This window comes from Gopherus evgoodei, chromosome 12, assembly GCF_007399415.2.
Source record: "Gopherus evgoodei ecotype Sinaloan lineage chromosome 12, rGopEvg1_v1.p, whole genome shotgun sequence".
Classification (NCBI taxonomy): Eukaryota; Metazoa; Chordata; order Testudines; family Testudinidae; genus Gopherus; species Gopherus evgoodei.
This window is the reverse complement of record NC_044333.1, coordinates 26,474,377-26,491,901: the sequence shown is the minus strand read 5'-3', so window position 1 is coordinate 26,491,901 and position 17,525 is coordinate 26,474,377. Positions and strand designations below refer to the sequence as shown.

General features: G+C 47.4%; 1 protein-coding gene across 1 annotated transcript in view; it reads right to left on the bottom strand.

The window, feature by feature from the left end:
- Nucleotides 1–17,170, bottom strand: part of CMTM4 (CKLF like MARVEL transmembrane domain containing 4) — a 66,413-nt gene extending 49,243 nt beyond the window's left edge. Inside the window, exon 1 of the mRNA XM_030582285.1 lies at nucleotides 16,655–17,170. Coding sequence (XP_030438145.1) covers nucleotides 16,655–16,840 — 186 coding nt within the window. The 5' untranslated portion in view covers nucleotides 16,841–17,170. The remainder of the gene's footprint in view (nucleotides 1–16,654) is intronic.
- Between the last annotated feature and the right edge of the window lie 355 nt (nucleotides 17,171–17,525).

Genomic DNA, 17,525 nt, shown 5'->3' with positions numbered 1-17,525 from the left:
AAACTGGAGTAACAGAAATATGCAAATGGTGCAAAGTGCAAGGTCATGCACTTAGGGACTAACAAGAATTTCTGCTATAAGCTGAATACTTATCAGTTGGAAGCAACAGAGGAGGAGAAAGACTTGTGTGTATTGGTTTAGCACAGGATGACTACGAGCGTGCGGCCATGAAAAAGGCTAATACATTCCTAGGAGGCATCAGGCAAAGTATTTCCAGTAGAGACGGTGAAGAGTTAGTACCATAGCACTGGTGAGACCTCATCTGGAAAACTGTGAACAATTCTGGTCTCCCATGTTTAAGAAAGATTAATTTAAACTGGAACAAATGCAGAGAAAGGTTACTGAGAGAAGACTCAAACAGCTTGGACTGGTTAGCCTAACCAAATGAAGTCTGAGTGGAGATACGACTGACGTATTTATAGAAAGCAGAGGGACAAATACCAGGGAGAGGAAGGAATTATTTAATTGAAGCACCAGTGTTGACACAAAAACAAAATTAATATATAGGCTTGAAATTAGATGAAATTAGATTAACTACAGTAGAACCTCAAAGATACGAACAGCAGAGTTATGGACTGACTGGTCAACCGGATACCACGTGAAACCGTAAGTAACCAATCAGGCAACAGAGGAGACAAAAAATAAAAGCAGCAAATATTGTACTGTTCCCTACATTGCATCTTAAAGGTAGGCACATCTGGGCTGCCTGTCCCCGCTTCTACCCCTATCGCCACCCCCACGCACGGGGTATCCACTTTCTGTTAGGAGTTAAAGATGCTGAGATTCACAGGCAAAGCTCTGAGCCCCCACTATCAGCCCAAGGCATCCGGGGCCCCAGGCACGTGGGCCGTCAGCAGGGCCCTGCGTAAAATGTGGGGGAGCTGCAGCACCCTCCCCACATCTATAGTTCCCCACCTATGTTGTGAAGTCCTTAACGGTTAAACATTTAACCAATACAATTTTAAACAGTTTAAACCAGTTACCTTTTTTAATGCTATTTACAGTAAAGAAATGTACTGTTCTGTGTGGAGGCTGACAAGTCACTAAAGTCATAGACCTTGGGAAAGGGCAGAGCAACAAGGACTGGAGTAACATCAGACTTGTGGGAATAAGTACAGTAAACAGAAGGGGAACTGGTCTGATGTAAGACCATATATATGTGGTTTGCTTTTTCCTCATACAAGTGACAATATCAATTATTGGTATCAAAATATTGGTTTTCACATGTTGATAGAACTGACATTACACTTCCTTACAGGATTTTAGTCTGAGTTTTGATCTGCAGTTTTTTTAAGTATTTGAAAATCAACAACTTATGTTGTTAGTTACTGTCTCATCTGATTATTGCAGCTTAAAAATGTGCAAGAATAATGAAAATTTCTAGTATGAAAAATCTTGTAGCTGGTTCATAAAATAATATGCCGCTAGAGAAATTGCCAGAACATCATGAGAGAACAGTTTACACTACACAATCTAATTTTCTAGCACTATACATTTGACAGAATATAGCAATATCAGTACTAAAGTCACAGTAGAGGCATTACTTCATGCAATTCCAGATGTAAGTATGGGATATATTTTCATATATTGGATAAATTGTCACTATGCTTTTAAGCTGTTCCTTAATGAAGGATACTAAACAAAATAAAGTTAATCTTCAGTTTAGACTATATAAAGTTTAGCTCACTTGAAGCTGAACAAAGGCGTGAAAATATATATTTTATATTTCAATTAAGCTATAAAACCTCACATACGAACTCTGGCACCTGAATATCAATTCACAAATAAAAAAGTTCTTTTTGAGTACATATCAAACCTATGGGTAAAACCTTACAGGAATGTTATAATTGTCAAACAAATATTTTTTTAAAACTCCAAGCATCAGAAACAGAGGACACTCCGAGGATTAAACCTAGCAGAAATGTTTGACTACAATGGACTTAAGACTCCAAAACAACCTTAACTCTGCCCTTGTCGTGGTGCCCTGAAGAAAAAGAATCCTGAGACAATTTTATTCATCCATAAACAGTTTCATCTAATCAGTTATTCTTCACCCTATGTTACAGCTTCACTCTTAGTCCTACTATGGTTGGATATACTCCAGCTTTTGTTCATCTGTATTTTATACATGTGCCTGATTCGACAAATAGCATACTGAAGGCCATAATTCTACAGTCTTTATTAAGACCAATATGCTAGTTATACAGGTATCTGTAAACAGAGCTAGGGTATTTGCATATACAAATATTTTAGGCACCATATGAAAAGACCAAAATGTTAGTATGTTGTCAATGCATACACTTAACTGCTATCATAAATACAAGTCAGTACAAGCTGTACAGAATGATCTCCAAATTTAAGATTCACTCTCCAGAGATAAAACTTTTTAAAGCAGTTATTTAAAAAGATGTTAAAGGGAAATGGACCAATGGCAAATCACTAGAAAAGAAGAGTGGGGAGGGGGGATTTGATAGCAGCCTTTAATTACCTGAAGGGAGGTTCCAAAGAGGATGGAGCTAGGCTGTTCTCAGTGGTGGGTTGCTCTCTGTACCTGAAACCATATTTCAGCCTTAGTACTATTCCATTAAAATTACTATAATGCAACTTTGGATCTCGCATTATGGGTATTTGCTGTTTCTAAATAGAGAATGGTTTATCATCTTATGTTAACAGAAATAAGGGAAATCTATAAATTTGCAATTGGAACTGGAAGGCTTTTCAAACATACTGTTTTTACATTTTTCTTTGGAATCTTTTAGCATTACACTTGTATGTAAAATGGAATAAAGCAGCTGCCGAAGAGATTACTGCTCTTCCAGTACAGCAACCATCACTTCAGTGTAATAGTAATTTATCCTTTTTAAGTACATCCAGCATCACCAGGTATAAGAAAATATAAACAGTTTGTCCATCTAGATGCTTCATTATTATTAACCCACCTCCTTCACTAAGAAACAAGAGTAAACATTAAACCCTATGCACTGCATTAGTACCAGAAATAACCTAACCTCCACCTATTGGTGGAGACTGCAGCACCAGAAGGAACTGCCTGCACTTGCCATATGAAAAAATTCAAAAGTGAGTCATTTTATTATCAGAATATCAAAAGAGAAAGTACAATTCTCTGTACAGTTATAATTTAATCGTAATAGCTGCTATTATGGCGTGACAGCGACTCCATAGTTCAGTTTATAGCTGAGTTTCCATTGTATGCCTAATTTTACCTCCACAGATAAAAGCCACACAAAGTTTTATTGACCCAAAATTATTAGTTAAGAGTGTTATTTAGCATAGAAGTTAGTCAAGGAGAAGGAAAGACAAAATATGAACATAAAAATCTTACTGTATGTTAAAGTGGGCTCAAAACCTTAAAAAGATTTTTTTCCCCAAAGGGAAATTGTCAAAAGAAATTTCAAAGAAATGAAAGAGATGTGATTTATCCCAGTAGGATTACTAAATGTGTTTACAACAGAGATATTTTATCTGTTAGAAAAAGGCTACAAAAATCTCATCTCAAAGAGAGCATTTATAAAAATGATGTCACAAATGCAACCAATACTTAGGATAGGTGATGAGCATATCCTATACTAAACAATAAAATATCAGCTCTAGGGAAAAGACGGTTACTCACCTTTGTAACTGTTGTTCTTCGAGATGTGTTGCTCATATCCATTCCAGTTAGGTGTGCGCGCGCCACGTGCACGTTCGGAGAAACTTTTACCCTAGCAACCCAGGCGGGTCGGCTGGGCGCGCCCTGGAGTGGCGCCGCTATGGCGCCCAATATATATCCCAGCCGACCCAGCCACCCTTCAGTTCCTTCTTGCCGGCTACTCCGACAGTGGGGAAGGAGAGTGGGTTTGGAATGGATTTGAGCAACACATCTCGAAGAAAAACAGTTACAAAGATGAGTAACCGTCTTTTCTTCTTCGAGTGATTGCTCATATCCATTCCAGTTAGGTGATTCCCAAGCCTTACCTAGGCGGTGGGGTCGGAGTGAGATGTGGCAGTATTTAAAACTGCTACGCCAAAGGCCGCATCATCTCTTGATTGTCTGACTAGCGCGTAGTGCACGGTGAACGTGTGGACTGATGACCAGGTCGCTGCACGGCATATCTCCTGGATAGGCACATGTGCCAGGAAGGCTGCCGACGCCGCCTGAGCTCTCATGGAATGTGCCGTGAGGTGGCTAAAGGGGACACGAGCTAGGTCGTAGCATGCGCGAATGCATGTAGTCACCCAGGAGGAAATCCTCTGAGATGAGATTGGCTGACCCCTCATCCGTTCTGCGACCACCACAAACAGCTGAGGGGACTTCCGGAATGGCTTTGTTCGCTCAATGTAGAAAGCAAGAGTTCTGCGTACATCTAAGGAGTGTAGCTGCTGCTCTCTCCGAGAAGAGTGTGGCTTCGGGAAGAAGACCGGGAGGAAGATGTCCTGGTTGGTATGGAAGGCAGAAACAACCTTAGGGAGGAACGCCGGGTGGGGTCGCAGGTGCACTTTGTCCTTATGGAAGACGGTGTAGGGTGGGTCGACTGTGAGAGCTCTGAGCTCGGAGACCCGTCTGGCCGATGTAATGGCCACCAAGAAGGCCGTCTTCCATGACAGGTACGTGAGTGAGCAAGTCGCCAGTGGCTCGAATGGCAGGACCATGAGCCTGTTTAGGACCAAGTTAAGGTCCCAGGTAGGAGCAGGGCAGCGTACGGGGGGGGGGAGGGGGGGGAGTAGAGACGCTCCAAGCCTTTAACAAATCTGGCAACCAAGGGGTGGGAAAATATGGAGCGGCCACCTTCTCCTGGTCGAAAGGCGGATATGGCCGCTAAGTGTACCTTTAAGGAGGATGTCGCCAGGCCCTGCTGCTTAAGGTACCAGAGGTAGTCTAGGACTGTGGGAATCGGGGCCTGCGTAGGGTTCACCCCCTGAGTAGCGCACCAGCAAGAGAAGCGCTTCCACTTGGCCCTGTACGTTGAGCGAGTGGAAGGCTTCCTGCTGTTAAGGAGGATGTGCTGGACCGGTGCGGAACAGCTGAGCTCCGCCGTGTTCAGCCATGCAGGAGCCACGCCGTGAGGTGCAGGGCTTGTAGGTCTGGGTGACAGAGCCTGCCGTGATCCTGCGTAATCAGGTCTGGGTAGAGAGGAAGGGGGATTGGAGGGTCCACCGATAGGTCCAGCAAGGCGGTGAACCAGTGCTATCTGGGCCACGCAGATGCGATCAGGATTAGATGCGCTTTGTCCCTGCGTAGTTTCAACAGGACTTTGTGCACCACAGGGAACGGAGGGAAGGCATACAGTAGGTGGGCGAGTCCATGGCAGGAGAAACGCGTCCGTGATCGACCCGGGAGAGAGACCCTGAAAGGAGCAAAACTCCTGACACTTCCTGTTGGACTTGGTCGCGAAGAGGTCTATGCGGGGAAACCCCCACCTCTGGAAGTTGGAATGGATGACATCCGGTCTGATCGAACATTCGTGGCACAGGAAGGATCGGCTGAGTCTGTCCGCCAGTGTGTTCTTGACCCCTGGGAGGAAGGATGCCACTAGATCTATCGACTGGGCTATGCAGAAGTCCCAGAGTCGAATGGCTTCCTGACATAGGGGAGACGAACAGGTTCCCCCCTGTTTGTTGATGTAATACATGGCCGTTGTGTTGTCCGTGAGTACGGAAACACAACGGCCACATAGGCATCGTTGAAACGCCTGACAGGCGAGGCGGATTGCCCTCAACTCCCGGACATTTAGGTGGAGTGACAGCTCTTGGGATGACCAGAGGCCCTGGGTACGCATGTGTTCTAGGTGGGCTCCCCACCCCAGGGATGATGCGTCGGTTGTTAGAGTCATCAACGGTTGCTGTGGATGGAACGGCATTCCCGTGCATACTAGGGATGGGGTCAGCCACCAGTCGAAGGAGCGGAGAGGGTCGGGGGGGACCGTCACCAACACATCCAGGTGGTCCCTGCCTGGGCGGAATATGGAATGAAGCCACATTTGGAAGGGCCTCATTCGGAGCCTGGCATACTTCATCACATAAGTGCATGCGGCCATATGCCCTAGTAGTGTGAGGCAGGTGCGAGCTGAGGTGATTGGGGAGGCCTGCAAGCTCCGTATGATCACGACGATCGTCTGGAAGCGAGGTTGAGGTAAGTAAGCCCTGGCTTGGGTGGAGTCCAGGGTCGCACCTATGAAGTCCAACCTCTGTGTGGGGACCAGGCTGGATTTCTCGGCATTGAGAAGCAGGCCTAGCTGGGAGAAGAGGTCCGTAACGGTCTCGACATGTCTCCGCACTTGCGACTGGGAGGACCCCTTCAGGAGCCAGTCATCGAGGTACGGAAAGACGTGGATGTTCCGCCGACGGAGGTGGGCGGCCACAACGGCCATGCACTTGGTAAACACCCTTGGGCCGTGGAGAGGCCGAAGGGTAGGACTGCGAACTGGAAGTGCTGATGTCTGACCGTGAAGCGAAGGTACTTCCTGTGCGGTGGAAAGATGGCGATATGGAAGTACACGTCCTTCATGTCGAAGGCGGCATACCAGTCTCCAGGATCCAGGGATGGGATAATAGTTCCCAGGGAGATCATGCGGAACTTCAACTTGAGCATCCATTTGTTGAGGCCCCGCAGGTCTAGGATGGGTCTGAGACCTCCCTTGGATTTGGGGATCAGAAAATATCGGGAGTAGAACCCCTTGCCTCTCTCGCCTGGAGGTACCTCCTCTATAGCTCCCGCCGCGAGGAGGGAATGAACCTCCTGCAGGAGGGTTTGCTCGTGAGAGGGGTCCCTGAAGAGGGACCGGGAAGGGGGGCAGGAAGGGGGCAAGGAAGCAAACTGCAGATGGTATCCGTGCTTCACCGTGCGTAGCACCCAACAGTCTGAAGTTAACCGGGACCACGCTGGGAGGAAGTGGGAGAGGCGACTGGAGAAGGTAGGGGAAGGATCCTGTCTTGTGCCTGGTATGTCGTCCCCGGGCGCACCTTCAAAAGCCGGACTTGGAGCCCGGTGGTGCCTTGGATGGCCCTTGGCTTTGGCCTGCCTGGGAGCCAGATTGGCGTCTGCGGCCCCCCCTGCCACGCCGTCTATTGAGGTCCTGCCTCTGACGGGGTGGGAAGTATGGGCGCCGTGCTTGGGGCCTGAAGGGTCTACGCTGGGTGGAAGGTATATGCATCCCCAGTGAGCGGATGATGACTCGATTGTCCTTCAGGTTTTGTAATTTGGAGTCTGTCTTGTCCGAGAACAACCCTTTCCCGTCAAAGGGTAAGTCCTGGACTGTATATTGAAGTTCCGGAGGTAGTGTGGAGGCTTGAAGCCATGAAATGCGCCTCATGGTTATTCCCGAGGCTAGGGTTCTGGCTGCAGAGTCAGCCGCGTCGAGGGAGGCCTGGAGGGAGGTCCTGGCCACCTTCTTACCCTTCTCCAGGAACGCATTAAATTCTGGGCGTGAGTCCTGGGGTAGAAGTTCGGAGAACTTACCCACCTCCGCCCATATATTATAGTTATAACGTCCCAGTAGGGCCTGCTGGTTGGCCACACGGAGTTGCAAGGCCCCAGCCGAATACACCTTGCGCCCCATGAGGTCCATTCGCCTAGCTTCCTTGGCCTTAGGGGCCGGAGCCTGTTGGCCATGCCGTTCCCTGTCGTTGACTGACTGGACAACGAGGGAGGAGGGTGGACATATAGGTACTCGTACCCCCGAGAGGGTACCATGTACTTCCTTTCCACTCCCTTAGCTGTCGGCGGGATGGAGGCTGGTGACTGCCACAAGCTATCGGCAGTAGACTGGATCGTCTTTATGAATGGGAGGGCTACCCGGGTAGGTGCATCGGCCGAGAGGATGCTCACTACCGGGTCCTCAACCTCTGGGACCTCCTCCACAGGCAGGTTGATATTGAGGGCCACTCTACGGAGGAGGTCCTGGTGGGCCCTGAGGTCTATCGGTGGGGGTCCTGACACCGAAGACCCAGCCACTGCCTCATCTGGCAAGGAGGAGGAGGAGGATACTCCGGGGATGAGGGCTTCCTGTGCGGTCTGCTGTTCTTGGTCTGGTTCCTGCTCGAGCTGACCCGGGGAGTCTGGTGGCAGCTGTTTATCTGACTCAACCACGGGAGGGCGGGAAACAGTGGCCTCTGGCACCCGATGCTCTGAGGCGGTGGAACGTGTCTGGGGCACGGGGGCACCCTGGGTCTGATGATATGCCCAGGGTGTCCAAAAACCCCACTGTTGGGCCCCCACGTCCTGCGGTTGGGGGTCCTGGAACACTCCCAGCGGTACTTCGGGATCCTGGTCCCGTTCATAGAAGCTACCCGCCTGGGAGGATGCCGACGTGCCTCTAGATGGCCAAGGTGGAGCGGCGAAAGTCGGTGCCGAGGTGCCAACAGACCTTACACCTCTGGGTAGCGGTGACCGGTGTCGGTATTGGTGCCAGTGCTGAGAGCGAGACCGGGACCTGCGACCGGCTCGGTGCCGGGAAGTCGATCGGGATCCCGAATGTCTTTGTCTAGATCTGCTCCTGGAGGCGCGGCGTCCACCGCGGTGCCGTGAACTGGAGCAGCCCCGGGAGTACCTGGTTGACGCTCGGGACGTCGACTGGTGCCGGGAGCCTGAGCGGTGCCGGGAGCGTGATCGGTACCGAGGTGACCGGTGCCGGGAGCTCGACCGGTGCCGAGGTGATCGGTGCCGGGAGTCTGACTGGTGCCGGGACCGAGATCGACATCGAGAGCATGAGCGACGCCTCGATGCCGAGAGCCCGCGGGACCGTGATCTGGAGCGGTGCCGGTCTGCTACGCCGACCGAAGCTGGTCTGGTTAAGGTCGGTTTGCCCATGGAGTGGAGTACCCGCACCTGCGGTGCCGGGGGTAAGGGCAACGGCGCCTCGGTGATCGCAATCAGATCCCTCGCTGCTGCAAACATCTCCAGGGTAGAAGGTGAAGCAGGGTCTACCCCTGTGTGCACCGGGGAGCCGCCAGGTGCCGGACTCGATGGCCCTCGTGGGGTCGGAGTCAACGGTACCGGCTTAGACGGTGCCGCGGCAGATATCGGTGCCGGGCGATCCGTCTTTGGCGCAGGCTCCGACTGCGAGGCAATTGGTGGCGGGATGATCTGCGCCTTCGCTGCCTTCGGCCTCGGGGAGAGGGAGCGGCTCGGAGTCGGTTTCGGTGCCGGCTTCTTGGTGGCAGCACTCGGTGCCGTGGCAGCACCTTTGCTTATCGGCTGACTTGTGCTCGGTGCCGAGGGCGGAGGTGTCAGGGCCGCTTCCATAAGGAGCTGTCTTAATCTAATGTCCCGCTCCTTCTTGGTCCTCGGTTTGAAAGACTTGCAGATTGAGCACTTGGCCGATAAGTGCAACTCCCCGAGGCACTTCAGGCAGGAGTCATGAGGGTCTCCAACTGGCATGGGCTTGTGACAAGCTGAGCACTGTATATACAACGATAGCAAAAAGAGCTGCTAGGGAGTGTGGAGGTCAGCGAAGCCGCGCTCCACAGTTCCAACGACCGACACGGGCGGTAAGAAGGAACTGAAGGGTGGCTGGGTCGGCTGGGATATATATTGGGCGCCATAGCGGCGCCACTCCAGGGGGCGCCCAGCCGACCCGCCTGGGTTGCTAGGGTAAAAGTTTCTCCGACGAACGTGCACGCGGCATGTGCACACCTAACTGGAATGGATATGAGCAATCACTCGAAGAAGAACCATTACTATTTTACAGTGCCAAAACTGGAGTAGGCACCACCTTACAGGTAAGGTGACACTGTCCCTGCCCAAAGAGCTCACATTCTAGAGTAAAAAAGCTATACTTATGAAAACGAAGTAATATCTAGTAACACTACTTAAAACTAGAAGCTAAAACAAAGTAGGAATACAAGAATTGTGATACTGGATTAGTTGGACCTTGGAGTTGACATCTGTGATAGTAGGACCAGATGTTCCAGGGTGTAAAGAACCCCATAGTAGGCAAATGTGGAATGATCTTCCTCCACATTAGACCTCAGTGATCTTTAACAATTAAAGACTGATTTAAGCCCTGATGCGTGAGGTTTAATAGACTCATAGACTTTAGGGTCAGAAGGGACCAATATGATCATCCATTCTGACATTTTTATCATTAATTATGACAACTCTAGACACTCAATCTCTTTTTGAATATTGATAGTTTCTTGTCCTCAATGATTTCCTGTGGCAATGAGTTCCATAATCTAATTACAAGTTTCTGTGAACAAGTATTTCCTTTTATGAGTTTTGAATTTTCCACTGTCTAGTTTAATTGAATGTTCCCTTGTTTTTGTGTTATGAGCCAGAGAGAACACCAGTTTACCTTCTCTATATCATTATTTCATTTACTTTTAGCATGTCCTCTCTTATTACTTTCCTTTCTAAATAACCTTGGGTTGCACGGGTAATGATGGTAACCCATGGAACAAATCTCTCCTACATTGAACAGCCAGCAGAATGGTTAAAATAAAGTAGATATTACAGGAGCAAAGATGGAATGTTGTAAAAAAATTAAATCCATCTGAAGAAAAGGGAGCTCTCACTGCATCAAGGTGTGAATTACTGACTTACCTGTCTTTCGTTTAGAAATTAAAGTCATTTTTCTCCAGAGAGTAATTACTTAGTTCTGAGATAGCAATTAGCTCTAGTAAATGGTAAAGAGGTTCAGGGGATACCACAAGATTATATGATGGTGATTATATGAGGATAGACCTCAGGGCCCACCAGGACCTCCAGGTTCTCAATACTTGGATAAAAATTCACAGGTATCAAGTCATAAGAAACAAATACCATAATCCTGCTCTGGCGGCCACATTCAGTTCCAGCACTGCAGTAAAACTACACCCACTGACATAGCTTTGATGTTGACAGAAGAATGCTTCAGTTGATGTAGCTTCCATCATTCAGGGAGACGGTTTTCCTACACCAATGGAAAAACTCTTCTGTTGATGTAGGCAGCATTTACACTATGGAGTTATGCTGACATAACTACACCAGTGTAGCTAAACTAACGTAGTCCCCATAGTGCAAACATACCAACTACAGTATTTGGAGTGATAGAAAAAGAAATTTAGGCTGCACATAAAGAAAAACGTCTTCATTGGGAGATCTGTTCAATAGTCTCTAGGGAAAGTGGAGATCCCCAACTGCTTGAGAAATGTACAAGCAGACCAGAGAAAGCACTGAAAATAACCACAAAGAAACACTTCTGCAATAATCCCTAAGGATGACTGCATGAAGTTTCAAGTCTGATAAGGAAGCATTCCACTGAGAAGTCACCAGGGAGATTTTTTTCTTCTGAATTTTAATTTCACAGAAGGGAAAACATATTATAATCACATAGAATTAGAACCATAGAATGTCAGGGTTGGAAAGGACCTCAGGAGGTCATCTAGTCCTACCCCCTGCTCAAAGCAGGACCAGACAGATTTTTGCCCCAGATCCTTAAATCGCCCCCTCAAGGATTGAACTCACAACCCTGGGTTTAGCAGGCTAATGCTCAAACCACTGAGCTATCCCTCCCTGGGTTCTCCTTGCCTTTCACTTCAAGTTTAAACTCTTTGTCCTCCTCAACTTCGAGGCTCTCTAAACTCAGCACCTGCCTTCCTCTTCATTCCTTCTCTATAAGGTCACATAATTAACCGTTCCCTTTATATTTATCACTCTTTCTTCACCTTTTCTTCCTTACAGCACTCTCTGCTTGAAATTTCCTTCCTTACACAGACCAATACTCCAACTCTCTTACGTGGTGATGTTCAGGGGGAAAATGGTGTTCTCTTTGTTGTCACATTAGTTTAGAAACAAAAGAACATTAAAGATGCAATTTTAATTTGGATAACATAGCCATCTGTGAGAGACTTTTTTGGAGGGGTGAGATAGGAATTAAACTCCTGTTTGTATGGAATTGTGAGAACTTAAATATGATTGAAATAAATTATTAGTTAAATATGACTGAAAGACCTAATTCTTAAACACTTATTTCTCTCTATACACCTCTACCCCACTATAACGCGACACGATATAACACGGTTTCATATATAGCATGGTAGCAGCGGGGCTCCAGCAACGCTTTAAAGGGCTGGGGCTCCGGCAGCTGCAGGGAGCCCTGGGCCCTTTAAGTCACCACCGGAGCCCTGCTGCTGCTGCCCCGGGGCTGCGAAAGCGGGGCTCGCCGGCAATTTAAAGGACCGAGGCTCCCCATAGCAGCCGGAACCCAGAGCTCTTTAAATCACCGCCGGAGCCCTGCCACTGCTACCCCTGGGCTGCAGCAGTGGGGCTTGCCAGCGATTTAAAGGGCCCAGGGCTGTTGTGGGGAGCCTTGGGCCCTTTAAATACCCATTTGAGCCCTGCTGCCACTACCCCGGGACTGCGGCAGTGGAGCTCCGCCAGCAATTTAAAGGGCCTGAGGCTCCTCAGGGCTGGAGCCCCGGGCTCTTTAAATCACTGCTGGAGCCCTGTCACCACTACCCTGATATAATGGTGTTTCACTTATAATGCGGTAGCAATTTCTGGCTCCCCGCGACCACGTTATATTGGGTAGTGATGTATATAAAAATAACCTTTTAAAAAATCAACTTGAGTTTAAATTTTTTAATCTTCAATCTGTCTTCTTTTTTACTTTTCCTCTAGTTTTACAGTTATATTAATTAATGATTAAACAGATTAATCAGAGTTAAACATCAATAAAAAATGCCAGTGGTATCAAAATAAGATTTCCTGGGGTTATACACTCAATTTAGAAAAGAGCAAAACTACAATAATTCTAAACTTTTGGGGGGTGGGGGGAGAACAGAGAGAACGGAGGGTCATGGTAAGGAAAAAGAGTTATAAACATGGATCACATCACCAAATCCACTACTAATACAGCACACACTTTCAAAGGACAGTTTGTGGTTTATCCATTGATGTATTAAATTAAAGATTTTATGACGTTATAAGACAGATTTGACCTTAAAAATATTCTGATATATTAACAAAAATTTAAAATATTCTTCATGTCTAAAATGTCACGCTCCTGTTTCATCAATGACATTCAATGATGTAACAATATTTTGAATCGATACAAATTTCTTCTTTTGAGGAAGAAACAAATTTTTAGAACTATTTGTACTGTTTTCTTCAGTCACATTTCCTTCCCTGTCTCGCTTTTCTTTTGACAAACAAAAATTTACATTTGGATGAACAATCATTTCAGCAGTAATGACAAAGAGTTAAAATCCATGTTTGCTCTGGGACTCTGAGTTATTAATATTAATTAAATAAATTCTCTCTTTTATTTGCAAATATCCAGAAGCCAAATATGCCAAGCCACGGTAAATCTCCATGTGTCTTGGTAAATTCTGGAATACTGTACATGACAAATAGACTATGTTTATCAAAAACACACAAAGCATTTTTTTGGTTCCACTAAGGTTAGTTCACACACACCTTTTCCTCAACAATGGACTCAATGTAGGAAAATATTTGCTATGCAGATAAGAAACCTCTTATGTTTGTAACTTAAGTACAATGTGTTCTTCCTATTTCTTTCCTAGTAGGATTTTTTTTTAAGTTCTTTTATGAAACATGCTTATTATGCCTCTGGGGCTTGCTCTTTCAAACAAAAACAGAATTTAGAAACCGATTTATTGTCTTCAAATCTTCATTTAAATTTCAAATATTTAATATGACCTACCAAAAAAAAAAAAAAAAAGTCTATTGCAATAACTGCAGGAAGAGCAAATAATTGACGAGCGAAACAACAAGATTATTTCAGCATGTTAGAAAACACCACCCCCAGAACCCCCCCGCCCCTTTCTGTAGCTAACCGTTCAAAACAGCTGGATATTGCACACAGATGACAGTTTCTTAGGCCCAAACCCCCCTTCACACAGACATCACTAGTCCCATTAATTCCAACGGGGCTACTCTCAATGGTAAAGCTAAGCATACCTTTCAGTGTTTTACAGGACATGGGAGTTCAGATGCTCATGGCCACCTCTTACAGAACATGATGTATTTGAGGGGGAGGTGAGAGGTGAAAAGGGAGACTGACAAAGTGAGTGTTCTTCTTTATTCAGATATTCGATCTTGTAACCTATTTGTAGAAGTATTCTGGAATCAACATAGTTTACAATCATTTAATTCAAACCTCTCATTTGAAAAATTAACATCTGCCGGATATTGAAGCAAAAATACCCTGAATATTTTAAATTAAGCCTGAAAATATAAGCTTTCTGCTGTATTTAGTATGCATATGAAATATAAAAACTAATTTCTGAACCTCCTGCCAATAATGTGCCAGTATAGACTCCAAATTATACAAACATTAACTGAAGTGCTTCCTCTCTCAGAGATAAGCGAGAAAGGAAGAAGGAAAAAATACTTCAAACAGATCTCTTCCCTGATGCACTGTTCATACAGTGACAAAAAACTGTAAAAGCAATTTCTAATTCATTGAGTGGCATCTCCAGGAAGATAGAAAAAAAAAATCTCTAAATTTAAATCTGCAATGATCAGAAACAGAACTGGCAAAATAAACTCCACTAATAAAATCAAGCAGATGGAAAAGACACACCAGCATCCCAGGCACACGAGGGCACACAAAAAAATTGGAAATCACCTAGAAAATCACAAAAGAGACACTATCATTTTAATCATACTTCTGTTCACAAATGTTTAACACACAATTGTTAATAAATGAAGTTCATTATCTAAGAAAAATTAGAAAATTATTTCTCTATTTCTTCAATTTGTTTTCTTTGTGCATTTGACACCACTTCAGTCAGTAAGGGCCTGAACTTGCAAGCACAGAAGTGAGTAACATGTATTCAGGCAAGCAGTGACCATTGGAACTACTCCCGTGAATGAAGTTATTCGCCTTTATGTTTGCAAGATACAACCTTTCATTAGTGTCCTCTGCTTGTGTGTGTCTTCCACAAACAAACAAGGACAGAAAAACAGTTAAAAACTAATCTACAAGAATTAGGACTTCTTACTGGTAAAATGTATTTGATTTACAAATTTTAGTTACTTTATCCTCTCCACCTTTCTTGTCCTCCTGTTTGTTTCCTCTACCTGTTGAATCTTGCCAAAACTAAGGTCCCAATCCTGCAAAGATGTAAGCACATGCTTTACTTTATATGCTGCAAGTAGTCCCACTAAAGTCAAGGAAACTACTCAAGCATGTACTAACTTTACACACAGAGTCTGTGTAGGACTGGGGCCCTAGATTGTCAAGTCTGAGCACAGCCTGTCCTTTTACTGCATGTCTATACAATATGTAGCACAATGGGTGACTGATCCTTGATTAGTCCCCATCTGGTCCTGCAAATCAAATAAAACACAGTTTAGCAGTGGGATTAAAGTGCAGGTGTAGGATTTAAAGCTTCTGAAATTCATTTCTTGAGCTGACTAGAGTTCAAATTGTAGTGCTGCCTTAAGTCAAACAGGAGTACAACCCATATAACAGAGCAAAATTTGAACCTTACACAATCAGCTGCACAACTAGTTACTCCTTCAATAATCAACAAATAAGATATCAGGATGGTACAGGTATCCAGGTGTACAAATCGTACTTCTCTTCAGTCATATTAAAATAAAAAATCTTCTTAAATTAAAAAAAATCAGGTTTACCTTCATAAACTGGACAAACACTTGCAACAATATAAAATGGTATGTATTGGCTGGTGACAAATCTGTACACACACAGTTTGTGCTGAATCCACCCTCACACAATTTAGGAAAGTGAAAAAATGGAATCTGAATGGCATTTAGGAAAACAGACCATTTTAAAAATGGAGTTTGTGGCCTAAACTTATTTTTAGTAAGACTTTCTAATATACAAAAGATGACAGCATTAACATCATCACTTCCACTTGACCCAAACCATTGTTTTTGGGGTCCCACATCTACACTATAGAGCTCTAACATGCAAAGTAGTATGTTGTGAGTTTATACATCTTTACAACCAAAAGTAAACTAACAACTGAGTAGGACATGTACACATAGGCGAATCCAAGCTAGTCTGGAGTTGGTGAATACACCTATATAACATCAAAAACACCCTCTCACACCCACCTTTGATTCAACTACCTAGAAACAATGGGCCAACTGTTACCAGATGATCAATCTATGGGAGGCAGAAAAGGGACTCACAAACTTGCCCCTCACCAGCTGCCTCGTATCAAAAGATCAAAAATCCCAGGTCTCTCTCAAAAATAAGACCATCAAGTAACCATTAGCAAAAGTGAAACTAATCGACACCAAGAAAGGGGGTGGAGGGGAGGCAGAACGTATTACCGACTCCGATGGGATCTGGAACACCCACCGACAGCAAAACGCATTACAGGTTTCTTTGAACTTCCCAGACTAACGTGACCTAAAGGCGGTGGCAGCGCTGGTACTTGGCAGCAGGACCATGCAAGCAGAAACCGTGGGCGGGATGGAGGGCAGGGAGGTTAAACTCTCACCTGAGGAATGAAGTGCAGCAGAGCGCGTCCTCCCCCTCCACCTGTGAGCCGGGAAGGGGACAAGAAACTGCCTCCTGTGGTCCTACCCCGACACATACACCCTGCTCCCGCCCAGCGCATGAGGCGCCAGGCAGTGCGGGAGGAACAATGCCCCCGCTGGGCAGGGAGCCGGACACCGACGCCCTCCTCACGGATGCCGCGGCCCGTCCCGGCCTGCCTGGGGCGCTGTACCTACCACTTCGGTGATCTTGATCTTGCCGAGAGCGCCGCGCAGATAGTCCAGGTCGCAGCGGAGGCCGCCCAGCCCGTGGCGCTGGCTGACGGGCTCGGTGGTGGGCTGGTAGGGGCTGCTGGCCCCGGAGATCATGGAGGTGCTGGACGCTTCGCCATCGAAGCCTTCCAGGTCCTCGCCGTTCCTCATGGTGCCGCCGCCCGGGGTGAGGCGCAGCGACCCCTGCCCGCGAGGTTGGAGCCGGGCTCGCCTAGCGGAGCGCCGGCAGCATGGCAGCACCGGGAGCTGGCGCGGGCTCCCCGCCCTTAGGCGGATGGGCGCGGGGAGAGCGGGGGCAGCATGGTGCGCGCCCGGCCCGGCCCGGCTCCTCTAGCCCCGAACCCCGCCTCTGGCACCGCAATCCCCGGCGACGGCGTTCAGCTCCCGGGCGCCGCTGCTGTGAGAGCGGAGCCGCCTCCCCACTAGTGCCGGGGGGGGAGGGGGTGTGCCCGGCGCTGGTACCGGGCGGGGGGGGCGCCCCAGGCCCTCGCCGGATGGGGCCGCCGGGCGCGAGCTGCCCTGCGGGGCTCCCCTTGTCCTACGCAGGGGCAGCTCCGGCCGGAGAAGCGGCTGCTGCTGCTGCTGCTGATACCGCCGCCTGCTCCTCCCCCTGCCGCGGAGCGGAAAGGGCGGAGAGAGCCCGCCCTGAGGCGCGCCGGGGCCAGGAGGCGCCTGCCCCGAGCGGGAGCGGTTACCTGCGCGGCGGGGAACGTCCCCTATCCAGAGCAAGGGCCGGGAGCGCGGCACCACCGGGAGGAACAGCCCCCTCCCCTGAAAACGGGTCAGGTACGGCCACCGCCCCGGGGGACAGCCCGCTCCCCCCTTCCCACAGGGC